This window comes from Hypanus sabinus, unplaced genomic scaffold (assembly GCF_030144855.1).
Source record: "Hypanus sabinus isolate sHypSab1 unplaced genomic scaffold, sHypSab1.hap1 scaffold_151, whole genome shotgun sequence".
NCBI classification, from domain to species: Eukaryota; Metazoa; Chordata; class Chondrichthyes; order Myliobatiformes; family Dasyatidae; genus Hypanus; species Hypanus sabinus.
In genome coordinates, this window is record NW_026779585.1 from 314,800 (window position 1) to 342,299 (window position 27,500).

General features: G+C 46.5%; 1 protein-coding gene and 1 long non-coding RNA gene across 2 annotated transcripts in view; both read right to left on the reverse strand.

Annotated features, from left to right (window-relative positions):
- LOC132387079 (uncharacterized) overlaps positions 1 to 27,500 on the reverse strand; it is a 112,433-nt gene that overhangs the window by 41,646 nt on the left and 43,287 nt on the right. The window contains exons 15-18 of the mRNA XM_059959434.1: positions 25,244 to 25,558; positions 21,083 to 21,212; positions 20,189 to 20,303; positions 8,777 to 8,917 (exon numbers count right to left, since the gene is read on the reverse strand). Of these exons, the coding sequence (XP_059815417.1) occupies positions 8,777 to 8,917; positions 20,189 to 20,303; positions 21,083 to 21,212; positions 25,244 to 25,558 (701 nt within the window). The remainder of the gene's footprint in view (positions 1 to 8,776; positions 8,918 to 20,188; positions 20,304 to 21,082; positions 21,213 to 25,243; positions 25,559 to 27,500) is intronic.
- LOC132387082 (uncharacterized) lies at positions 8,829 to 25,316 on the reverse strand. Its single transcript, XR_009509764.1, has 3 exons — positions 25,244 to 25,316; positions 20,961 to 21,163; positions 8,829 to 8,917 (listed from the first exon to the last, which is right to left on the reverse strand). It is a non-coding gene; the product is annotated as an uncharacterized LOC132387082 (long non-coding RNA).

Consider the following 27,500-nt stretch of genomic DNA (forward strand, 5'->3'; position numbering starts at 1 on the left):
AAGAGGGAGTGCCCAAGATATCGAAAAGAAGTCCGAGCTTATGCCCTCATGGAAGAAGAATAGGGGTGTCAGGGGTCCCAACCCTTGGGGACGAGATACAAGCAGGAACCCCTGGTAAATTTAAAATTAGGTCCTCAAGGGTCAGAAGTAACCTTCATGGTCGACTCAGGAGCTGAAAGAACTAGTATAATCCAAGCCCCTCCGGGAACCAAGATTGGGACCAAAACCATTGGGGTTTCCGGAATAGGAGGAAAAACTATGCAGGTCCCAATAATAGAAGATGTACAGATAAAATGCGACGACCGGGAAGGTATCCAGGATGTGTTATTACTTCCGTCAGCCGGATTCAACTTATTGGGAAGAGATTTGCAGGCACTGCTAGGGATCGGGACGGTGCCATATCAAGGTGAAATTCAGGTGAAACTGTTCGTAATGACTGAAAAGGATGATCAGGAAATAAAGGCCAGTGTCTGGTATCAAGAAGGTAATCGGGGCGGCCTGGACATCACCCCACTGAAAATCACCCTGTTGCCAAACAGCCGCCCGGTGAGAAGACGGCAATATCCCATTGCCATGGAAGGGAGGAGGGGATTACAACCTGTAATTGAGACATTAGTATCAGATGGACTCCTGGAAGAATGTATGTCACCCTTTAATACCCCCATCCTACCGGTCCGAAAGCCCGACGGCACATATCGAATGGTTCAACATCTGAGAGGCTTAAATGCGGTAGTCCAAACACGATACCCGGTAGTGCCTAACCCCTATACATTAATGAGCAAAATACCTCCTGAACATGAATGGTTCAGTGTGATAGATCTAAAAGATGCCTTTTGGAGTTGCCCGTTGGAGGAAGGTAGCCGAGATATGTTCGCATTTGAATGGGAAAATCCATTCACTGGGCGGAAGAAGCAACTCCGGTGGACCGTCTTGCCCCAAGGGTTCACGGAGTCCCCAAACCTATTCGAACAGGTACTGGAGCAAGTATTGGCTGGATTCCATTGTACCGAAAAGAACCAACTATTACAGTATGTCGATGACCTACTACTATCGGGACCAGCAGAGGAGGTAGTGCGAGACGATACTATAAGACTCCTGAATTACCTAGGAGAAAAAGGATTGCGGGTGTCCAAGAAGAAACTGCAATTTGTCGAGAAGGAAATAACATATCTCGGACACAGAGTCAGTAAAGGGCACCGCCAAATAACCCCAGAAAGAATAGCGGGAATAACTAAAATACCGCTTCCCAGGACAAAGAAGGAAATAAGACAATTTCTGGGCTTAGTGGGCTATTGCCGGATTTGGATAGAGAATTATACCCCCTTGGTAAAGTTTATGTACGACAAATTGGCAAAGGAAGACCGGGGAATAATCAGCTGGACCGAAGAAGAAGAACAGAAGTTCAGGAAAATAAAAGGGCAACTAATTCGGGCCCCGGTATTAACACTGCCAGCACTGGAAAAGCCCTTTCAGCTGTATGCAACAAACAATGAAGGAACTGCGTTAGGAGTACTAACCCAAGAAAAAGGAGGAAAGCGGCAACCTGTGGCCTTTTTATCAAAAATGTTAGACCCGGTATCCCGGGGATGGCCGACGTGCATACAAGCCGTAGCTGCAGCAGCCGTACTAGTAGAAGAAGCACGGAAATTAACCTTTGGGGGAAGAATGACGGTGTATACCCAGCACTCCGTTAGCACCCTCTTAGCCCAAAAAGCTCAGCGGTGGTTGACGGACTCTCGCATACTGAAATACGAAACCATTCTGATGGTCGGGGATGATGTAAGCTTTGAAAGGAACAATAGTTGTAACCCGGCACAGTTCTTATACATGGAATCAACAGGGGAGCCCGACAAACATCAGAAGGCGAGTGGAAGACCCCCGACGGACGGCAAGTACTGAATAAGGAAGTAACTCGTCATATACTGCAACAACTACACCAACAAAGCCATTGGGGAGTGCAAGCTATGTGCGACACTATCCTAAGGGACTATGTTTGTAAAGGGATATTCACACTAGCTCAACAGGAGGTGTGGGGCTGTTACACCTGCCAAAAGGTAAACAAGAAAATGATGCGTGCCACCCATAAGGAGGGACAAACACTAGCCGACCGACCGTCCCATCGGATCCAAATAGACTTTACGGAACTACCACAAGTTCAGAGATGGAAGTACCTGTTAGTAATTGTGGATCACTTCACTCGGTGGGTGGAAGCATTCCCAACCACTAAAGCGGACGCCCCTACAGTGGCACGGATCCTATTAGAAAATATAGTTCCAAGATATGGAATAATGGGGTCTATTGATTCAGATAGGGGAACACACTTTGCCTCAAAAACACACCAGCTAATCTGTGACGCCTTAGGAATCCAGTGGAAGCTGCACACCCCCTGGCACCCTCAGAGCTCAGGAAGAGTTGAGAGGATGAACAGTACTTTGAAGACGCAATTGACAAAACTAATGATGGAAACCAAGCTACCCTGGACCAAGTGTCTACCCCTGGCCCTACTAAGAATCCGCACGGCTCCTCGAAAAGATATAGGAGTATCCCCTTATGAAATGTTGTTTGGCCTTCCATATTGGAACAAGGTGGAGGGCTATCCTTCCCTGCAAGGGGGAGATGTCTTTGTAAGGGACTATTTACAGGCACTATCTCGTTCTTTTGCAGAATTGCGCAGGAAGGGGTTACTCGCACAAACCCCACCTCTGGACTTCGCACTCCACCGAACTCAGCCCGGTGACTGGGTCCTGATTAAGACTTGGAAGCCAGAGAAGTTACAGCCGCAGTGGGAAGGCCCATTCCAGGTGCTACTGACCACCGAAGCCGCAGTAAGGACAAAAGAAAAAGGGTGGACCCACGCCACGAGAATCAAGGGACCCGTAAAGCCCGAAGAAGGTGCAGAATGGACTTGCGTCCAGGGAGAAGACCCGATGGTGCTAAAGCTCAAAAGACGGACAGAATGAACTTTGGGACTGTAATGTATATACTGCTATTGTTGAGAAGCGCTGAAGGGGGATGTGATAAGTGCAGGACGACGGTAAGGGTGGGCATGACGGTTTTTCCAGGGTCCTTTGTATCACACTCGCATGTAAACGAGAAATGTTATGACTACAACAAAAAGGAGGAGTATGTGGAAAGTTTAATCTAACCAACTGCTGCTTAAAGATAGATGACAACGGAAAGGTGGTTCAAAAAATATCAGATAAAATAAGGAAACTGGCCCACGTGCCGGTACAGACCTGGAAGCCGCTGGGGTATTGGGACTGGCTGGACGGATGGTTGACAGGAGGCTGGTGGCGAACCGCTTTAGGGGTTATAGGAGGGGGATTGATGGTCCTCCTTCTGCTACCATGTCTGATCCCCTGCTTGCGGGAGCTAGTAGCTCGGGTGGCAAGACAAGTCATGCAACCAGGGGCCCCAGCTGATCCTGTTCAGGTACTCCTACAAAGGGAAATAGAGCTAGAGGAAGAAGCCTATGTAAACCCGTGGCAAAAGCCCAACTGATAGCACATTCTAAAAAGAAAAAGGGTGGATTGAGAGAAATGATACTTAAGGAGTCCATTTAGAATGTGCTGACACAGAAAGAACGTGCAAAGCAACTTGCAGGGCAACGTATAAACCAATTTGCAAAATCAGGATGAAACAATAGCTTGCTGATTAAAGAAGCGATACGGGTAACGGGAAGACATGCTTAACGGTTGAACAATAACGGTGTTAATGCGCTGAGGCTGATAAGTGGGCCAAAGGGGTAATCACATTTGTAATTTTGTAATGAGATTAAAGAAGAATGTAGGGTATAAAAAACTGTGCAAAGTGTAATTCGGCACTCAATCTAGCAGGAGCTGGTTGGGTCCGACTCTGCAGACTCGAAAAATAAAGTTTACCGTTCTGCAAATTGCTGAGACTCAGTGTGTTTCTGACATGCTCTATCTACTGTTTCAGTCTCCTGACACAGATCACAAAAAGCTGTCGCATGTTTACTTATGATGGCCAGAGTACCATCAAGGTGGCTGTGCCCAATTCTCAGTCTATTTATAACTACCTGCTCCTTCCGCTTTACTCCCCTACTCCTTCCCATATCTACTCTGTTCTGAATTGAATGTAAATCTCTTCCTTTTATTGTTCTATCCCAATGCTGCTCCCACTGTTGATTTATCTGTAAAGGGGGTTTCTTCTTTTTTCTTTGGTACTGTTGGGAAAGGGTTTCTTTGTTTCGTGAAAAGCAGGAATGTTTCTTTGTTGCGAGAGAGTGTTGGAAGCTTGTTTGTTAAAATTTACTGATAACGAGAATGGTATTCCTTTGTAAACCAAATAGGGATTAATGTTGTTCTTTCTTCTGAGTCTGTTAGCTTTTGTTGACGGGCTTTTGGGCAGATCGGCGCGAGGGGGTGAGAGAGAGAGGACGCAATGCTGTAAGCTGGGCGAGGAACGGACACCAAGCGGGGGTCCGAAGCCGGGAGGTACTCCGAGGAGGGGGGATGAAGCTAGATGTGCTTGGTTGACCACTCGGAGGGTCCTGAGCTGCGAGTCGAGGAGTTCGGAGGGGATCGAATGGTGGCCAGAAGACTTCAGTAATTGAGCTCCAACGGCTGTGCACGAAGTGGTTTGAACTTTGATAAGTTTGGCGCCTTTTCTTTATTTTTTCTCTTCATATATACTGTATCGTTATTAATCACTTAGCTATAGTAACCTTTATAAATTGTACTCATTTAATCGCATATGGTGTACTGTCTGTTTTTGGGCGAGGCAGGGACATCACACAGCATCCACACCAGCTGATTACCCCGTTTGGCGGGGCCGAAGGCTGCTCCCCCTAGACGAGAATAAACTGAGCGAGCCTGAGGCGACCCAGGGGGTTACATATCCTTCTCCACACTATGTTCTTCCCCTCTGATTTTGATAGTTTAATATTGACCTCGACAGATCCTTTTTTGACTGCTGCTTTTTGCCAGCTTATCTGCTGTCTCATTTCCCATAATACCCGAACGTGCTGGAACCCACATGAATGTGGTATTTTTGCCTTGTCTTGAAGTTGCAAACAGGATTTCATAAAGCGGATCCTGGTGTCCTGTAGCTGTACCCGCCTTAATGCTTGCAAGGGCCGATACAGAATCGCCACATATCACAAAATTACTACAGTCAACCTGCTCACTCCATTCTAGTGCTAACAATATGGGAAACATTTCAACTGCATAAACACTCAAGCAATCCAGCGTTCTCTTGCTAATTTCCACTTGATAACACAGCACAACAATTGCAGACCCTGTTGCACCCATTTCTGGATCCTTTGAGCCCTCCGTAAAAATCTGTACGTCTTTATATTTACATTCCCTATACCTATAATATTCACTGAGTATATCAGCCGTTTTATTACTGCATTTAATCTTAAGCAATTCCAAATCTACAGAGGGATTTTCTGATACCCAGAAAGGTCTGACAGGCCCACCACACTTGGACAAAACTCTTTGTCATATGCACCCATATCTTTTGCTGTTTGCTCTCCTGCCCGGACAAACCTTTCTTTTTGTGTCCTTTCCTTCTCCGAGCATGTCTGCAACAGCCTTTTTGTCGGATGGCTATCAACATGCCCCCTTAAATTAATCCAGTAATTGGCCTCCAGCTGTTTATGTCGCAGCCCCAATGGCATTTCGTTTGCTTCAACTAGGGGTGCACACACTGGGGAAGTTCTAACCGCTCCCAAGCACACCCTTAGAGCCCGAGCTTGCACGATATCCAGTTCTGCTAATGCAGATTTTGCTGCTGACCCGTATACAATACTTCCATAATTTATTCTTGATCTAATTAATGCTACATAAATATACTTCAGTCATGCAAAATCAACACCGCATTCCAAACCAGCAAGGCCCCTCATGACATTTATCACATTTTTACATCAAACAACTACATATCTAACATGTTCTCTCCGATGTTAATCTGAAGTCAAAGTGTACTCCCAAAAACCGAAAACTTTTAACTCTGTCCAGGTTACTTCCATACAGAGTCAGATTAAGTCCCCTGAGCTTTTTCCTTGTAAAGAACATGGCTTTTTGTCTTCTCCACTGAAAATTTAACACCCCACTTTGTCCCCCACTCTTCAACTCGATTAATTCCATCTTGCATTTTCATAACTATATGTTCAATATTGCTCCCTCTTTTCCACAAAGCCCCATCATCTGCAAACAAAGCATCCGTTGGTATATTTACAAATATATCATTTATCAAAATGGAGAATAAATTTGGACTCACTACACTCCCCTGAGGCGTCCCATTTTCTACAACATACTGGCTCGATAGCTCTGATCCTATCTTCACCAGAATAGTTCTCCCATTTAAAAAGTCCTTAACCCAATTGAACATTGCCCCCCCCCCCGATTCCCATTAAATGCAGCTTGATTAGGAGCCCCTCCTTCCATAACATATCAAGAGCTTTCTCAACATCAAAAGAAACTGCAACCACTGTCTCTTTAATTACTTGTGCTTTTCTTATTTCATCCTCTAGACACACCTCTGGATCCACAGTATTCCTTCCTTTCCTGAACCCGCTTTGATACGTAGCCACCACACTTGAGGAATTCAATCTTCCTCAATGCTTAGGTTGGCTGGAGTTGCCACGTCTACAGGCTTCTTGGCCTTTGGGCTGCACATTTCGCTCAAGACCTTGCCAGACACACTGGTAGATGGCGAAGGGCCAGATTCTCAACCAGTCCAAAATCCACGCTACCAAAATGTCGATCACACGCTGCAACTGTAGCAGAGCGACATTTGAAGAAATATCTGGAGATGTCGCACTCCGTCTCGTTGTTGGCCGGTGCACGCTTCTTCCGGGAGGGAATTATTTCTTTCAGGGAATTAATTAGTCCCAGAACTGGCCCAGCAGGCAGTTCTAAGTTTGGCCAACAACACCTGATGCTCTTTGTCACGAGAAGAAGGAAATTTTCCTTGGAACTGTACTGACCACAAAACCGGAGATCTGGATCAAACCGGGATCACTGCAGCTGTCCGGCAAATCTTCCATCGACTTCTAATTTCCTCCAAACAAAGACATAACATCACTTGACAGAACCATTGTGACAGAGTGGGAGCCGACGTATCTTTCCACTTCAACAGAATGGCCCTCCTATCTATCATGTTGGTCTGACAAAGAAATACCGTGGGCATTTTGAGGAATTATTCCAAAAAGCACAGTTAATTTGTTAGGTTGTAAATTAATTTTAAGTGCATTAGAAATTGTAGAAAAAACGGACTTCCAAAACTGTTCCAGTATAGAACAAGACCAAAACATATGTTTCAGTGTAGCAGTCTCAGTTTTATATCTATTACAATAACTATCAACATTAGGAAAGATTTTAGACAATCTCTCTTTCATCAAATAGTAACAATGTACAATTTTAAATTGAATCAGTGGATGACTAGCACAAATCGAAGGAGAGTTAACCAACTTCAGAATCCGTGTCCAGTCCTCCATCATAAACATCAAATTAAGTTCCTTTTCCCAAACTTGTTTAATCTTAAATAAATGACGCTTATCCCATTGTAATAGTAAATTATAAATTCTTCCAATGGAACCCTTTATCAAAGGGTTCATACTCGTAATAGTGTCTAACAGGTCGGCATACAACATGTAAGGAAAATTACTTAAATATTTTTGTAAGAAATGTCTAACTTGAAGGTATTGTAAAAGGTGTGAGTATAAAAGAGAATATTTATCAACTAATTGCTCAAAAGACATCAGTCTATCTTCTTTAAATAGATCCAAAAATATTAATACCTTTATTTTTCCAACGTAAAAAAATTGGATCTCTCAAAGAAGGCTTAAAAATAATTTTGATGAATTAAACTACAAAGTTTGAATTTTTTAAGATTAAAAAAATTACGGAACTGGAGCCAAATTTGTAAAGGATACTTAATCGCAGGGTATTAATTTAAATTAGCAACTTCAGCTAATTTTATAGGTAAAGCAGCTCCCAATAACGAGGTTAAATAAACCAGTTTCACAGCTTTCAATTCCAAATCTACCCAAATTGGCCTCTCGCTCTTATCAACCCAGTGTAACCAAGAGGACATATATCGCAGATCAACAGCCCAGTAATACATTCTTAAATTAAGCAAAGCAAGACCTCCACCCTTTTTCAATTTTTTTGTAATTGACATTTACTCCAAATAAAAGATGAGATAATAGATAAGCAGGGATATTCTGAAACAAGTATAAAAATTTTGGTAAAATCAATGTTTTGTCTATATAGATGCGGCCAGCAAGTGAAGATGTAAGTCCAACTTATGTTTGAACCTGTCTTCGATTTTGAGAAAAGATGGGGTTCATTTGCTCGTTGCTACCATTTGAGTTAATTGAGAAGATTTCCTCCGTGATCTAATTGTAGATTTTGTTTTTTTTATTTGCTGGCGGTCTGATGTTTATCTTCAGAAGCTTTTTGTATGACGCGTGGCTCCGCGGTTGAACACCTCACGTATTTTTTTCTCTCACTTTTCTTTGCTTTAGTGGGCTTTTTTTTTTCTTTTTTTTTGCGTCACCGTATTTTTCAATCTTTAAAACATTTTTTTTTCCCCCTTCGGGACATTGTAAGTGTCACCTACTTTGACGTACATTTGTCATTTTGGATAATAATACTAATAAAAAGATTTGAAAGGAAAGAAAGCTTCTGGCTGCGATGTTACAGACTCAGCCAGCCCTTATCCACGACTGACAGTATTTACAGTACCGCGTCACCGACAATTGCGACTGAACCAGAACAGCCGCCATTTATAAATATTTTGCACTTGCCTGGGGTCGCTTGCGATTCGCTCAGATCCTGATTCCCACTGGAATCTTCGCTCAGATCCTGATTCCCACTGGAATCTTCGCTCAGATCCTGATTCCCACTGGAATCTGCCTCCATGGTGATCACCGCTTCCATGGCCGTCCCTGTGGAATCGTGAAAGGTGAGGGGTTGACCGTAGTTTCAGGGCTATTTGAGTTTAAACTGAACTTAGAATCGAAAACCAGGTCTTTTTCACACTGCTCTACCTATCTTGTGTGGGGGGGTGAATATACATCTCTAGCAAAGGCGGGGCAAAGTGCACCTTCCCTCCGCTAGGTCTGCAGGTCACCCCCCCGGCCAATGTGTAGCATCCGTGTGCAAGCTCCCCACCTCACCCCCTCGAATAGGGTCACGTGAAGCCACTGGAGCAGGTGCTACTGGGTCGAGTGAGTTGCAAATCACATGTCCTGGGTATGCAACCTCTGAAGCCAGGCAGACAATGTCTGAAGGGCATTGATAATGGAATGGGGTCACCAGTCTTGCAAGCACAATGCCAAACCACTTCTGCAGGGAAAAAAGAAAACGCCAAGACTAATCTTGATCACCAGATGACGGTGTGCATAATGGTGAAGAACTTATCTCGCTTTCTGCTGCCGTGCGTCTCTGTATTTCTCTGCCATTCTGTCTGCCTTTAATTCAATTCTGGTTCCCGTTCCCGCTCCAACATGTACATCAACGGCCTCGTCCTGGGCCAGGCTGAGGCTACCCTCAGTTTGGAGGAACAAAATCTTATGTTCCGTCTGGCTGGGCTCCAACCTGATGGCACGAATTTTAATCTCTCCTTCTGAAAGGAAAGAATTCCCTCCGGTCCCCCTACCCCTATTCCCTCCCATCCCTATCGTCTTCTATTCCCCACTCTGTCCCCTTATCGTTTCTCGCCTGCCCCGGTACACCACCTACTTCCCTTTCAGCTTTGGCCCACTCTCCAGTTGTCAGATTCCTTCCTTTCCCGGCTCTTCACCTTCCCAACCCGCCTGGCTTCACCTATCGCCTCCGAGCTGTCCTCTTTCGCCTCCCACCGCCTTTTCATTCTGCCGTCTTCCGTCCCAGTCCTGAAGGAAGGTCCCAGCCTGAAACGTCGACAGTTTGTTTATTTCCATCGATGCCGCCTGACCTGCTGAGTTCCTCCAGCTCTTTCTCAGTGTTGATATATGATCAATTCTACCTCATTATTTTCTGCATTAGGTAAGAGATTAATGTCTATTAATACAGCAGTATAAATATATATACTTGATTAACGAGTGCAAAGAGAGAGCCAAAGACATGAGATAGTGCCTGTTCAGGCCTCCAAGATCCACTGATCGGCTGCCAGCTCCTGCGTCACTACTCTGCCTCTCTCCTTTTTAAAAACACATCTTCCTGCTCCACGCCCACTGAGCCTCGGGAGGATCTATTATTCCTCCGGCTGGCTGTTTTGAATTCTGTTCCTGCTGATCTCCTGGGAGAGTAGCAGCACCTGCCACGTGGTCAGTGACATCACAGGGCCAGCGCCAACACTGCACTTCCTCCGCCTCGCCACTCCTAGCGACGGACATCCTCCTTTTCCTCAAAGGTAACTCTAACCCTAACACTCCCCCGCTGCAACTCCCTCTCTGCCTCCCTTCTTCCCTCGCTCCGCCTCTCGCCTGTACTAACATATTTTTTCTTCAGAAGTACCTGTAACTCTGACACTTCCTCTCCCGTCTCACTCACTACCTCACCCTCACTAACCCCTGTTGCTCCCTCCCCACTCTCTCCCTACCTATGCCCCTCCCCTTCTCTCTCCCTCTCCATCCACATACCGCTCCCCTTCTCTCCACACCCCCTCCGATCCTCTTCCTCCAGCCTATACTAACGCTGTATTCCTCAAAGTTCCCTAACTCTTACAGTACTCTCCCCATCTCACTCACCCCTTCCCTATCAGTAACCCCCGTTGCTCCCTCCACATTCCCGCACTGCCTCACCCCTCACTCTCCATCCTCCCTCCACACTGCCCCAATCCCCTCTCTCCACTGCCCCATCCTCTTCCCTCTCCCTCCCTCTCCAGCTAGCCTCGCTATCCCTCCTCCTCCACTCACGCTCCCTTCCCTCTATTAAGCATTACGCTGAGCGTTTCCTAGATTTGAACGAGGGTGGTTAACTGGAAATGTCAATCCTTTCGATGGTCCGCTGCTGAGCAATTCTCTCATTCTTATCAACAACGCTGAATGCAATTGGAAGATTGAGTCTCGGCCCCTGGCCTCACTTCCTCTCCCTCTGTCCCTCCCTCCTTCTCTCCCTCCCAACCTCTCTCACTCCCTCCCCCCATCCTCTCCCTCTCTCCCTCCCTCCTTCTCTCCCTCCCAACCGCTCTCACTCCCTCTCTCCCTCCCAACCTCTCTCCCTCCCTCCTATTTCCCTCTCTCCCTTCCAACCTCTCACTCCCTCCCTCCTATCCTCTCCGTCTCTCCCTCCCTCCTTCTCTCCCTCCCAACTGCTCTCACTCCCTCCTCCTATCCTCTCCCTCTCTCCCTCCCTCCTTCTCTCCCCTTCTAGCCTGTACTATTGTTTTCTTCGAAGTACCTCTAACTCTGAATCTTCCTCGTCCCGTCTCACTGACCCTTTCATCTCACTAACCCCGTTGCTCCCTCCCCACTCTCTCCCTCCTCTTCCCCTCTCCCCTGCTCCCCCTGCCCCTTCCCCTTCCTCTCCACCCCCCCAGATACTCTTCCCTCTCGCTCTTTCCCTCTCAAGCCTAAACTGACATTATTTTCTTCAAAAGTACCTCTAACGCTGACAATTCTTCTCCCCATCTCACTCTACCACTCCCTCTCACTAATCCATGTTGCTCCTTACTCCCTCACTACCTCTCCCCTCTCTCCATTCTCCCTGCACCACTCCCCTTCCTCTCCACCGCCACATTCTCTTCCCTGTACCTCCCCCTCCCTGTCCAGCTCCCCTCCCTATCACAACCCCCTCCCGCCCCCCTCCCCCTAATTAAGCAATATGCCCTGCATTTCCTAGCTCTGATCAAGAGCGGTGAACTAGAAGCGTCAATTCTTTCGATGAAGGGGAGCGACTGTGCAGTTACATCTTCCCTTCTCGAATCGCTCTTATCAATTATGCTGAATGCTGTTGGAGGATTGAGTATCGGCCCGAAACGGCGACTGTTTACTCTTTTCCATCGAAGCTGCCTGGCCTAGTGAGCCCCTACATTGCTCCCTCCCCACTTCCTCACTGCTTCACACCTCCCTCTCCATTTTCCCTCCACCCTGCTCCACTCCCTTTGCTCTCCACCGCCCCAAGGCATTGGTGAGGCCAAATTTGGAGTATTCTGTACAGTTCTGGTCACCGAATTATAGGAAAGTGAGAGTACAGAGAAGATTTAGTAGAATGTTACCTGGGTTTCAGCACCTAAGTTACAGAGAAAGGTTGAACAAGTTAGGTCTTTATTCTTTGTACAGAGGAGATTTACTAGAATGTTACCTGGGTTTCAGCACCTGAGTTACAAGGAAAGGTTGAACAAGTTAGGTCTTTATTCTTTGTACAGAGGAGATTTACTAGAATGTTACCTGGGTTTCAGCACCTAAGTTACAGGGAAAGGTTGAACAAGTTAGGTCTTTATTCTTTGTACAGAGGAGATTTACTAGAATGTTACCTGGGTTTCAGCACCTAAGTTACAGAGAAAGGTTGAACAAGTTAGGTCATTATTCTTTGGAGCTTAGAAGGTTGAGGGGGGACTTGATAGAGGTATTTAAAATTATGAGGGGGATAGATGGAGTTGACATGGATAGGCTTTTTCCATTGAGAGTAGGGGAGATTCAAACAAGAGGACATGAGTTGAGAGTTAGGGGGCAAAAGTTTAGGGGTAACACGAGGGGGAATTTCTTTACTCAGAGAGTGGTAGCTGTGTGGAATGAGCTTCCAGTAGAAGTGGTAGAGGCAGGTTCGATACGGTCATTTAAAGTAAAATTGGATAGGTATATGGACAGGAAAGGAATGGAAGGTTATGGGCTGAGTGCAGGTCTGTGGGACTAGGTGAGAGTAAGCGTTCGCCATGGACTAGAAGGGCCGAGATGGCCTGTTTCCGTGCTGTCATTGTTATATGGTTATACTGCTGTATTTAAACCAACCCTCTGTGGAAAATGTTTGTTTGTATGTTCCCTATCTATAACCCCTCAGGATTTTGTATATATCTGTCAAATATCATCTCAATCTTCTACATTCTGAAGAATGCAGGGATAACCTATCCAATCTTCCTTTAGAACGCTGATCCTCCAGACCTGGCTCTTGTAAATGTTCTCTCTGCTCTTTCAAATTTGTTTATCTCTTTCATGGAGGTAGCTGACCAAAACTGCACACAGTATTCCATATTTGGCTTCACCAATGCCTTGTTCAACTTCAACAGCACATCCCACCTTCTACACTCACCAATGCGCCAAAAGCTTTCACTACGACACTCTGCCTATGATGCCACTTCCCAAGGATTATGAGCCTGTATCCCCAGATCCCTTTGTGCTACATCATTACTAACTGTTCTAACGATCACTCTGTGAGACCTTGGCTGGCTGGTCCGATCGAAGTGCGGAACCTTGCACTTGTCTGCATTAAATGCCATCTGCCATTTCTTCAGCCCGTACTTCCAGCTTTCGCAGATCCCTTGGCAAGCGTTCCTCGCCGGCCCCAACACCCCCAAACTTGGTGTCACTCGCAGACTTGCTTATCCATTGAAACACATTGTCATCCAGCAACGATCCCTGCAGCACTTCACTTGTAGCAGGGCTCCAGCCAGACAGGCAACCTTCTGCGGCCAATCTCAGACTTTCCCCATAAATCCATTATCATATCCAACTTTCTACCTCATCCTGAAACACCTTGACCAACTTCCCATGCGGGACTTTGACAAATACCTTACTAAAGCCAATGGAGACAACATCCACTGGCTTGCCTTCATCCGTATTTCGACAGATTCTGACCTGAAATTCTGCTGCAAATAATTGGAAAAATAATGATAAATGAGCTTCAGAGCCCATTGCTGAAGGTCTTCTTTGTTGTTTTTTGTCCTTTGGTTCATTAGGCTCATATTAAATATTCCTCCCCCTTCCCTATTTCTTGATCCCTTTTATCGAATTCAGAGACTACAAGCAACTTGTAGGTTTGATTCCCTCTTTTCAGCATTGCGATCCCACTATTCAGGACATTTACAAAGACAGGTGCGTAAAAAGGACCCGTAGGAATATTGGGGACCCGAGTCACCCCAACTACAAACTTTTCCAGCTACCACCATCCGGGAAACGGTACCGCAGCATAAAAGCCAGGACCAACAGGCTCCGGGACAGCTTCTTCCACCAGGCCATCAGACTGATTAATTCACGCTGACACAATTTCTTTTCTAAGCTATACTGACTGTTCTGTTGCATATTTTACTACTTATTACAAATTACTATAAATTCCACATTTCACATTGACAGAGACGAAACATAAAAGTTTTTACTCATCATGTATGTGCAGGATGAAAGAAATAGCCAATTCAATTAAATTCAATTCTGTACAAGATTTGACACACAATATAATATTTAATTTCTCTTGGATGTCTTTGCAACATTATTTCAGGAATTCAAAGTTCAAATTTCAACACATCAACATTCGCAATCCTGATAAAACGCAGATAAAACATCTCAGTGGCATGTCTAGTATTGGTCTTTGCAGAATTTAATGCAATTGCATAGAAATGTGCCTAGCTTGTTACTCAAACTTCAAGACAACAGCTCACCCTCATCTGAAGAACAGTATAGAATACTATTCCTACTTCAGAAAACTTATTAAGAAGCAATAGGGAGTGTTTTCAAAAATATCAGAAGTACAAATATCTGAATGGGTCAGTTTATCTTACAATGAATGATTATGAGACATAGGAGCAGAATTATTATTCCAATATGCCCAACCAGTCTGCTCCACTATGTTGTCATGTCTGATCCATTCCCTTTCAACCCCTATCTTTTGACTTATCTCCGTAAGCATTCACACCTTCACTTATGTGGAATCTGTCAGCATCCGCCTTCAATACACTCAACACCTGGCCTCCGCAGCGGCCGGTGGAATTACATTCCACAAAGTCACACTGTCTGGCTGAAGACATTCCTCCGTTCAAAAAGGGAGTTCGGCTTCAACTGAGACTCTGCCCTACTGAGGATTTTCAACGTCCAAGGGGGTTCGATGGGATACCCCCCACCACTCCCCCCCACCCCCACCCATTCTTCCAAATTCCAGATCTCTCTTCATACAATAAGCCTTTCATTCATGGAGTTATTCTCGTGAACCTCCTCTGAACCCTTTCCAATGTCAGAAAACCCTTCCTTAACTAAGGGGACCAAGCAGCTCGTAATACTCTAAGCACAGCCTCAGCAGTGTGTTAAAATCAGAATCAGGTTGGTTATCATCGGCATGTGACGTGAGATTTATTACAGTTCAATGCGTAATATAGAAGAGGAAAAAGATAAAAATTATAATACTAATATTCAAATAAATCAATTACAGTATGTGTATATTGAATAGATGAAAAGCGTGTGAAAAATGGAGATGCTGCATATTCAATAAAAGTGAGGTAGTGTCCAAGGGTTCGATGTCTATTTAGGAATCGGATGGCAGAGAGGAAGAAGCTGTTCCTGTATCGCTGAGTCGCTGTGTTTCTTTCTGCCTTCTGGCTGGATAGACTTTGCCGTTACCAAATCAAGATGTCGATGGGGTAACTTCTACCCATTGGAATGTAAAAGAACGAAAGACAACTTAACTGCAGCTCTATGATTTTGAAAGCCTAGTTTGGATGAAGATCAAAACGACCCCTCGATTTGGAAAAGATGCATATATATGATTTGTGTTACTGTTCATGGTGCACGTTGGGCAGTTTATTTTCTCATGGAAAAGATATTCTACTGGAATGTGGGAGCGTAAAATGGGAACATACGTGCTCAGGGAAATCTGGAGCTTGTACAGGGAGCACTTGCATGGGGTTCCGGTTTGGTCTGTCCCATTGCGGCAGGGAACAGGGGGAAGGGTGAAGGAGCCATGGTTGACAAGAGATGTGGAGCAACGAGTCAAGTGGAAGAAGGAAGCTGATGGAAGCAAGCATCAGCAGGCATCCGCACTTGGGAGTATTAAGATCAGCATCACTTGCAAAGAAAGAGCTGAAGAATGGACTTAGGGGAGCCAGGACGGGGACCTGAGGTGACTTTGGCAAACAGGATTAAGCAAAGCCCCAAATCCTTCCACATGTATGTGAAGAACAGCTGGATGACACACTGGAATATGTCAACGTCGAGACCGCAGATGCGCAGGAACGCTTGAAAAATAATATTAGGGCAGGACAGGATATACCCCAGGTTAATACGGGAAGCGAAGGAAGAGAGTTCTGTGCCTTGTGTGATTACCTTCCCGTCTTCGTTGCCACGGAAGGGGTATCAGAAGAATGGAGGGAAGCAGATGTTGTTCCTTCATTCAAGAAATAGCCTCAAGTGTCACTGGAAATTATTCACCAGTGAGTCTTACTGCAGTGGTCGGATAACTATTCGAGAATATTACAGAGAACATAGAATAGTACAGCACATTACAGGCCCTTTGGCCCACAATGTTGTACCAACACTCAAACCCTGCCTCCCATATAACCCCCCACCTTAAATTCTTCCATATACCTGTCTAGTAGTCTCTTAAACTTCACTCGTGTATCTGCCTCCACCACTGACCCAGGCAGTGCATTCCACGCACCAACCACTCTCTGAGTGTAAAACCTTCCTCTAATATCCCCCTTGAACTTCCCTCCCCTCTTGTATTGAGCAGTGGTGCCCTGGGGAAGAGGCGCTGGCTGTCCACTCTGTCTATTCCTCTTCATATATTGAACACCTCTATCATGTCTCCTCTCATCTTCCTCCTCTCCAAAGAGTAAAGCCCTAGCTCCCTTAACCTTTGATCATAATGCATACTCTCTAAACCAGGCAGCATCCTGGTAAATCTCCTCTGTACCCTTTCCAATGCTTCCTCATCCTTCCTATAGTGAGGCGACCAGAACTGGACAGTACTCCAGGTGTGGCCTAACTAGAGTTTTATAGAGCTGAATCATTATATCGTGACTCTTAAACTCTATCCCTTGTCTTATAAAAGCTAATACCCCGTAAGCTTTCTTAACTACCCTATCTACCTGTGAGGCAACTTTCAGGGATCTGTGGACATGTACCCCCAGCTCCCTCTGCTCCTCCACACTCCCAAGTATCCTGCCATTTACTTTGTACTCTGCCTTGGAGTTTGTTCTTCCAAAGTGTACCACCTCACACTTCTTAGGATTTAGGAACATTTGGAGCAGCATAGCATGATTATGGATAGTCAGGACATACCTCATGATCCTGATTGAATTATTTGAGGAAGTGACAAACGGATTTGATGAAGGTACAGCAGTTCATGTGGTGTTTATACATTCAGTGAAGATTTTGACAAGTTTACCTATGATAGGCATCTTCAGAAAGTGAAGAGGCCTGGGATACATAAAGTCTTGCCTGTGTGGATTCAGAACTGTCCTGCTCATGTAAGGGGGAGGAGTTTTATAAATGGACAGTATTCTGTCCGGAGATTGATCACCATTTGTGTTCTGCAGGGCTTTGAACTTGGAGCCCTGCTCTTGGTGATTCTTCCTGATGAATGGGCTAAGGAAATGGATCATGGCTAGTACATTTGCAGGTGACATGAAGCTTGGAGGAGTGGTGGGTAGTGTAGACAATCGCCGTAGATTACCAACGGGCACTGCCAGGATCAAGATCTGGGCTGAGAAATGGCAGATAGAGTTCTATCTGGAAAGGGTTGAAGTCATACCCTTTGGAAGGTCAAGTATACTTATTTCTTAAACGTATAAAGGGTAAAAGAGAGTCGAGGGCTGATACACGGCCAATACAAAATGACACTGGAGATATTGCGATGAGAGATTCAGAGATGACAGAGGAACTGAATGTGTATTTTGCATCAGTCTTCAGAGTGGAAGACATCTGTAGTCACAGGACATTCAAGAGTGTCAGGGATGTGAAATTTGTGCAGTGAAAATTACAACAGAGAAGGTGTTCAGGAAGCTTAATGGTCTGAGGGTGGATAAATCTCCTGGACCTGATGGAATGCACCCTTGGGTTCTGAAGGAAGTAGCTGGAGCAAGTGTGGAAGGATTAACTATAATTTTTCAGATTTGATAGATTCTGGCATTGTACCGGATGACCGGAAAATTGCAAATGTTACTCCGCTATTTACGAAGGGAGGGAGGCAGCAGAAAGGAAACTATAGACCTGTTAGCCTCACGTCAGTGATTGGGAAGTTGTTGAAATCGACTGTTAGAAATGAGATTATGGAGTACCTGGAGGCACGTGACAAGATAGGCCAATGCCAGCACGGTTTCCTGAAAGGAAAATCCTGCCTGACAAGCCTATCGCAATTCTTTGAGGAATCACAAGCAGGGCAGACAAAGGAAATGCAGCAGACGTGGTGTACTTGGATTTTCAGAAGGCCTTTGACAAGGTGCCACACATGAGGCTTCTTAGCACGACTAGAACCCATGGAATTACAGGGAAGTTACTCACGTGCGTGGAGCATTGGCTGGTCGGCAGAAAATAGAGTAGGGATAAAGGGATCCTATTCTGTCTGGCTGCCGGTTACCAGTGCAGTTCCATAGGGGTCAGTGTTGGGACCACTGCTTTTTATGATGTACATCAGTGATTTGGACAAGGGTATTAATGGATTTCTGGCTAAATTTGCCGCTGATACAAAGACAGGTGTAGGAGCAGTAGTGTTGAGAAACAGTGAGCGTGCAGAGAAAGTTAGATAGTTTAGGGGAATGGGCAAAGAAGTGGCAAACAAAATACAATGTTAGAAAGTGTATGGTCATGCACTTTGCTGTAAGAAATAAACAGGCAGACGATTATTTAGATGGGGAGATAATTCAAAATGCAGAGGTGTAAATGGAATTTGGAGTCCTTGTGCAGGATACCCTAAAGTTTAACCTCCAGGTTGAGTCAGAGGTGAGGAAGGCAAACGCAATGTCAGCATTTCATTTTTTGAGATATAGAATATAGGAGCAGGGTTGTGATGTTGAGGCTCTATAAGACACGTGAGACAACACTTGGAGTATTGTGCGCAGTTTTGGGCTCCTTATTTCAGAAAGGATATACTAACATTGGAGAGGGTTCAGAGAAGATTCACGAGAATGATTCCAGGAATGAAAGAGGAACGTCTGGCAGCTCTTGGGCTGTATTCCCCGGAGTTCAGGAGAATGAGAGGGGCCTACAGAAACCAGCCGAATGTTAAAAGGCCTGAACAGATTAGATTTGGCAAAGTTATTGCCCATGGTACGGGATTCTAGGACAAGAGGGCATGACTGCAGGATTGAAGGAACGTCATTTTTGAACTGAGATGCAGAGAAATTACTTTAGTCAGAGGGTGGTAAATCTGTGCAATTTGTTGCCTCTTGAGGCTGTGGAGACCAAGTCATTGGGTGTATTTAAGGCAGAGATAGACAGGTTCGTGATTAGCCAAGACATCAAAGGATATGGGACGGAAACAGGAGGGAGGAGATGACTTGAAGAATTGGATCAGCCCATGACTGAATGACGGAGCAGACTCGATGGGCCGAATGGCCTACTTCTGCTCCTATATCTTACAGTCTTATGGTCCAATGGCACAATTATTAGCAGTGTCAATTAACACAGGGATATTGGGTTCCACCTCCATAGATTCTTAACAGTTGCCGCACATGTTGGCTGGGTGCCGAGAAAGGCGTATTGTCTTTTGGCCTTCGTTAATCGTGGAAGTGAGTTTAAGAGCCACGAGGCAGTGCTGCAGCTTTATGTTGATTTGGACAGACCACTGCCGCACAGTTGTGTTCAGGCCTGTTCTGCACATTTCAGGACAGATCTGGAAGATTTCGAGAGGGAATTCAGAGAATCTATATTAGGATTTTTGTCATCAGATATTTGATCATTTAAAGTAAAATTGGATAGGTATGTGGACAGGAAAGGAATGGAGTGTTATGGGCTGAGTGCGGGTCGGTGGGACTAGGTGAGAGTAAGCATTCAGCACGGACTAGAAGGGCCAAGATGGCCTGTTTCCCTGCTGTAATTGTTATATGGCTATATGGTTATAAGATAGGTTTAAATGAGATTCTGCCCCCACCCCGCATTCTTCTGAACTCCAGTGACAGGAGGCCCAGAACCATCACACATTGACAGGATAAAGTCCTTAAAACGAACACAGATGATCCTGATCTGTTCTGTATCACAAGACTACAATTACATGCAGGACGGTTGGTCACATTCGTTTCTTCCAGTGCGAAGCTCACCCGATTTCTATTCCTCTTTCCTTTCTCCGTTCCCCAGTCTGAATGACAACAGCCTCACCGCCTCTGCAGCCGAGCATCTGGCCTCGGCTCTCGGCATTAACCCCTCGTTGACTGCACTCTCGCTGGGCGACAATCATCTGGGAGATTCGGGAGTGAAGCTGCTGTCTGAAGCTCTGAAGACCACAGACTGCAACGTACAGGAATTACGGTAAGAAAGTGTGGGAGATACCGAAACCCTGAGGCACACCGTGGACGCCTCTAATCAGTAGATATACTTTACTTGGTACAAGTATGTAGCTGTTGTTAATTTGCCTGTTTTTATGATGCTGAAGGATGGAAAGCTGGCACCTCTTAAGAGGACAGGCAGAGTGAACAAGAGTCTTTTTCTCTGTTGGAGCGAAGGATAGAAGTGTACAAGAAGAGAAGAAGCACAGATGGAGTTTGCAGACAGCAGCTTTTATTTCCCCAAGGGAGGAAATGGGTTACACAGAGGAGAAATAATTTTCAAATGATTGGAGCTTAAATGGAGGAGGACACCAGAAGGTAAGTTGTTCTTACAGAAAGAGTGGCAGGTGCGTGGAATGCCCTGTCACGCTGGTGGGAGGGACAGTTGCCTTAAGGGATGTTAACAAACCATTGCAAAAGCAGACCAGTAAAAGAAAAGTGGAGGACTGTGCAGGAGGAAAGGATTAGATTGATCCTGGGAGTGGGGTAAAAGTCCAGATCATCATCTGGGACCGAATGATCTGCACTGGGCTATGAAGTTCAATGTTCAGTGCAACACTTCCCCAAATAATACAGACCACCAGTCCATGCTATGGAAACCTTACCTCACATACTCAAAAATATATTTTCCCTTCCTCAAGCCGTTTCTGTTTTCCGCCTTGACGAACGCGCTCCTTCGATTGCTTTCATATGCGTCGGTTACTCTCCTGTGAGAATCTCAGCTTGCTGTGTGAGTGAAGAAAAGGTTCTGCAGGCCCACAGCATGGATTCCAACGATCACATTCCTCGCAACGGGGAGCGGCTTTTCCTGTTGGAAAGTTTTGGAACCGGTTTCACAATCCACTCTCACTTCATCTCTGAACAGAAATTCCTTACAATCAATTTAAACGCATTTACCTTCTGTTGGTGAGAGGGATGGAACGGGGATGCGCCCAGTGGCCGCTTTATTGGGTGCTCCTGTTTATTAATGCAGTCACCTGATCAGCCAATCACGTTGCAGCAAATTATTGCATAAAAGCATGCTGATGACCTCACCGAGGACCTCAGCTGGTCTGTACACACCAGCTGTGTAGTGAAAAAGGCACAAAGGCGCCTCTTTCACCTCAGACGGTTGAGGAAGTTTGGTATGGGCCCCTGAATCTTAAGAACTTTGTACAGGGACACAACTGAGAGCATCCTGACTGGCTGCATCACTGCCTGGTGTGGGAACTGGACATCTCTCAATCACAGGACTCTGCAGAGAGTGGTGCTGACAGCCCAGCACACCTGTAATTGTGAGCTTCCCATGCCTCTGGACATTTACAAGGACAGGTTTGTAAAAGAAGTTCTGCAGGATCACTGGGGACCCGAGTTGCCCCTACCACAATCTGTTCCAGCTTCTACCAATTGGGGAAAATTACCGCAGCATAAAAGCCAGGACCAACAGGCCCCAGGACAGCTTCTTCCACCTGGCAATCAGACTAATGATTTGAGAGTTAGGGGGCAAAAGTTTAAGGGAAACACGAGGGGGTATTTCTTTACTCAGAGAGTGATAGCTGTGTGGAATGAGCTTCCTGTAGAAGTAGTAGAGGCCAGTTCAGTTGTGTCATTTAAAGTAAAATTGGATAGGTACATGGACAGGAAAGGAGTGGAGGGTTATGGGCTGAGTGCAGGTAGGTGGGACACGGTGAGATTAAGAGTTCGGCACGGACTAGGAGGGCCGAGATGGCCTGTTTCCGTGCTGTGATTGTTATATGGTTATGGTTATATAATTAATTCATGCTGATTTGAGTGTACTCTATGCTATATTGACTGTTCTATTTATTACAAATTAGTATAAATTACTATGTTTGCACATTGCACATTTAGATCAAGACATAACGTAAAGATTTTCACTCCTCATGTATGTGGAGGATGTAAGAAATGAAGTCAATTCAATTCAATTCTATTCAATTCAGATGTGCTCCAGAGGTGTAGTTGTTGTTCAGAGCGAACCTCGGAGTGGGGAAGAAATACAATATAAGCGACTTTGACCCTGACGGAGGCGGTTTGAGTGTCTCAGAAACTTATCTCCTGTGCAACAGTCTCCACAGATCCCAGAAAACGGTGCAAAAAGCCTTTTTTTAAAAAAAATGGTTTCCAGCGAGCTGCGGCTCAGTGGGCAGAAACACCTTACTAATTTGTGAAGTCAGAGGACACAAGTGAGACTGCTTCAAGCTGACAGGAAGATGACAGTAAATCGAATGACCACGTGTCATACCAGCTAAGAAGGCAGACCACAGTGAACCTTGAAGCGGATGTGCTGCAGTAATACACAGACGTGCATTCAATGGCTACTCCCTAAGGTACAGGAGGAACTTAGCAAAGTGTAATTAATTTTAACGCAGCTGGTTTTTTTTCTGTTCCTATCAGGGACACAACATTATATATATTGAGCCCTCCATTCTTGTCTGTGGTATCCTGACCCCGGTTAATCCTGAGTTATTGGGAGTTTTGCACTTGCAGGTCAATTCCAATGTCATTTACTTAAGGAAAAAAAAACTTTCAGATCACCTGTCGACCAACCATTTTACCTCAAATCAAACGTCAAAGTAACTTTGTTCTCAAAATACAGATGTGTCACCATATACTACACTGATTAATTTTCTTGCAGGCATATTCAATAAACCCATCAGAGAATAATTAACCATAGCAGAATCAATGAAAGACTGCACCAACTGCCTCGTTTAACCAGTGTGCAAAACACCAAAAAAACTGTGCATATGTACAAAAAAAAGAATTATTAATAATCATAAATGCATCAGCAATAAATAGCGAGATCATGCGGTGAAGAGTCCTTAAACGTGAATCCATTGGTTGTGGGACAATTTCAAATGATGGGGCAAGTGAGCTTGTGTGAGGTTACCCCGTCTGGTACAGCAGCCTGATGCTTGAGGTGTAATAGTTGTTCCTGAACCAGGTGGTGCGAGTCCTGAGCCTTTATTACCCCCTTCCCGATGGTAGCAGCCCGAGGCGAGCCGCGACCTGAGGACGCATGCTGAGTTCCTGCAATGGTGCTCTGCTTAGATGTGCTCAAGGTGGGCCGGGTTTTCCCCGTGACGGACTGGACCGCATCCCCCACTTCTTGTCGGATTTTCCATTCAAGGACAAGGGTTCAAGGACTGGGTTTTTCCATTCAAGCAGTGCGTTGCGGTCAGTCGCTCTGCTCTCCCCTACACACCTGCGACCGTTTGTCAAAGATTCTCCTCCTCTGCTATCCGATTCCCAAATGCTTTGAACCCTTGGACGCGACCTCGCTTTTTAAAATATGTATCATCTCTTGTTTTTGCACGATTTCTTTTATCTATTCAATATGCGCATCCTGCAATTGACTGACTTTCTTGCTTACTACTAATTTACTTTGTATTCTATGCTCTGTACGGCATTGAAGGGCTGCTGCGAAGTGAACACGTTTCACAGCACACGCCGGAGATCAGAAACCTGATTCTGATTCCGATTTTGGATGTCATGTCCAATCATTGCAAACTTCTAAGGAAGGAGGGGAGCTTTAGGGCTTCCTTCGGCGACCCCCTTTCGCATTCTTCTCGACGGTCAGTGGGAGGCCGCTGGCAGTTTGCAAGAGCCACACCGGATGTTTAATCTCGGTAGCCTCCGTGATGAAGATCGATTTCTCTATAACTTCTGGTAATTACACCCCCCCCCCGCTCTTCCTTTTTCTTCCATTCCCCATTCTGGCTTCCCTCTCATCCCTCCTCTTCTCCTTCCCTCCAGGTTATCTACCTCCGGCGTGTCCCCTTCTCCCGTTTCTCCCACGGTCGCCTCTCCTGTCCTCTCAGATTCCTCCTTCTTCATCCCCGTACATATGGTACCCCAGCTTCTCACTCCACCTCCCTCTCTCACCCACCGAGCTACACCCTCACGTGGCTTCACCTATCCCCTGCTAGTTTGCACTCCTTCACCTCCACCCCGCCCCGCTTCAACCCCCACCAACGTCTTACCCCGGGCTCTTCCTTCCCAGTCTGCCTGAATGCTCGGCTGTTTATTCCCCTCCACCGATGCTGCCCAGCCTGCTGAATTCCTGCAGGGATTTGTAGGCGTGGGTTGGCATCGGCTTGCTGTTTTCCACACAGGGGGACAGACACGGGGGATTCCTGAACGGCGTTCCGGAGTGCAGGCTCCATTTGATAATGACTTTTGGTTTGACGCGGAAAAAATCGCGCAGTCAGTGGAGGTTTCACCGAATGGGGCTTCTTCCCCCTTCCCTGGAAGGGTCCAGATCCAAAACATCGACGGTTTGTCCCCTACCACAGAGGCTGTTAACCGACTGAGATCCTCCAGCTCAAGCGTTTCCAACGTCGTTCTTGATGCTGTGGCCCAGAAACCGTCTCCGATCTGGAGTGTGATAACTACCCCCCCCCCCCCCCCCACACCTCCAACTCGGGATTTTTCTGTCCCTGGGCTTATATCGGCTTGTGGCAGGGGCAGGCCGTAAGACATGGCAGCAAATTCAGCCATTCGGCCCCTCGACTCTGCTCTGCCCATCCATCCTGACGCTTTCATTGTCCCTCTCTATCCAGCCAGCATTCAGTCCTGCTGAAGACTGTCGGCACAAAACGGACTGTCGGACTGTACTCTTCTCCCTTGATGCTGTCAGGCACGGTCACACTTCCCTACAACCATTCCCGCGGAGCAAAGGCGGGTACGCGGAGGTGGGGGGGGGGGGTGCCCGGAATCCGCTCAGCGCTGAGGTTTCGGCACGGCGGACAATTCGACTGTCGCAGCCCCGATTCCCCCCACCCGGGACAGGTCAGAGAGCGAACGGGGTGGCGGTGGGGTGTGTGAGGAGGGGGGGGGGGCGAACTGTCCTAAAAGTCGAACAAACGTAAGAGAGGAACGGCGTCAACCTTACCTCACGGCCGCCGCCGGGAGCTCCTGTCTCGGTTTCCGTTCCGGCTCCTTGTTATTCTCCGACAGCCTATCGCCTGCCGTCGCCAGGAGCAACCTGTGAATTTGATCCGGCCCTGGTTCTCCCGGGGCGCTGAGCTCCGCCCCCCAACCACCCCGGCAGAGGCTGGTCTGACTGCCGCGGTACAGCGCGTGTTTCAACAGAAACATCCCTCGCCTGCTGCGGGCTAAAGGAGCGGCCTCTCTGCTGAAATCTAATCGGACCGGTTTGGCAGCAGACTCCAGCATCGAGAGCGAGGAAACCTGCTCATTAACGCGGCTGGAACATTTAATGAGAACATTAAATTAAGACTGCCTGAAATTGAAACAGGACCGGATTTAATTGAGAGATGATCCTGCAGCATTGGAAGAGAGCGGTGAGAGTGAAAGGTCGATGACACCAGAAAACAAAGAGTTAAAGGGGCGGGATGAAATAAAAAACACAAGAGATTCCGCGGATGCTGGAAATCAATAGACAATAGCTGCAGGAGTAGGCCATTCGGCCTTTCGAGCCAGCACCGCCATTCAATGTGATCATGGCTGATCATACACAATCAGTACCCCGTTCCTGCCCTCTCCCCATATCCCTTGACTCCGCTATCATTAAGACCTCGATCTATCTCTTTCTTGAAAGCATCCAGAGACTTGGCCTCCACTGCCTTCTGAGGCAAAGCATTCTATAGATCCACAACTCTCTGGGTGAAAAAGTTTTTCCTCAACTCCGTTCTAAATGGCCGACCGCTTATTCTTAAACTGTGTCCTCTGGTTCTGGACTACCCGCCCCCCTCCCCCAACATCGGGAACGTGTTTCCTGCCTCTAGTGTGTCCAATCCCTTAATAATCTTACATGTTTCAATCAGATCCCCTCTCATCCTTCTAAATTCCAGTGTGTAGAAGCCCAGTCGCTCCAATCTTTCAACATGTGACAGTCCCGCCATCCCGGGAATTAACCTCGTGAATCTACGCTACACTCCTTCAATAGCAAGAATGCCCTTCCTGAAATTTGGAGTCCCAAACTGCACACAATACTCCAGGTGTGGTCTCACCAGGGCCCTGTACGACTGCAGAAGGACCTCTTTGCTCCTGTACTTAACTCCCCTTGTTATGAAGGCCAACATGCCATCAGCTTTCTTTACTTTCAGTGACTGATGAACAAGGACACGGAGCAGGACATACAAATCCTGAGCGACACATACAAAATACTGGAGGAACTCAACATTATCCATCACATAACTCTCGGAACTTCCGCCATCGCCAGCCCGATCCCATCACCAAGCACGCCTGTCGCCACACCAACACATCCCCCCCACCCCCCACCATTTTATGTTTTTAGTGTCCGCCACTGATTTCCCTCCCGGCACTTATCCTATCCAGCAGAACGGGTGTGACACCTGCCCCGACACATTCTCCCACACGACCATTCTGCCCTCCCAAGCAGTCCTTTAGATGAGGCGTCTCTTCACCTGTGAGTCTGCTGGGGTGACTCACTACCTTCAGTGGCCCCGGTGCGGCCCCCTGTGTATCGGTGAGGTGACTGGATAGAGGTGTGTAGGATTATGAGTGTCACGGATAGAGGGGGCAGACAGAGCCTTTTCCCCAGGGTGGCAATGGCCAATATTTGAGGACATCTGTTGGTGGTGAGTGGAGGAGAGTTTCGGGGAGATTTCAGTCTGGTTATTTTACAGAGAGACCGTTCTGTGCCGGGACTGCACTGCCGGGTGGTGGGAGAGGACGATACAATTGGGGCATTTAAGGGACTCTCAGATCGACACATGGGTGGAAGAGAAATGGAGAGTTATGGGCTGTGTAGGAGGGAAGGTTCATACAGGACAGCACCACATTGTGGGCCGAATGGCCTGAACAGTGCTGTACCATTCGATGTTCACTGTGAGGCTTGGGTAGCTGTGACTGGTGGGATACTGAGGGATCGGTGCTGGAGATCCCGGTCGTTCACTCTGTTTCTCTGTGGATGCTGAAGATTTCCAGCAGCCCTCCTTTTGAATTAACCCTGAATCTTGTGCCTGGTTCCTCTCCCCACAGACACTGTCCAGTCTGAGAGTTTCCGGCACCCGATGTCGTTATTTCAGACCTGAATCGTTCTCTCTGTGTCTCTGTTCACAGACACTGTCCAGTCTGAGAGTTTCCAGCACCCGATGTCGTTATTTCAGACCTGAATCGTTCTCTCTGTGTCTCTGTTCACAGACACTGTCCAGTCTGAGAGT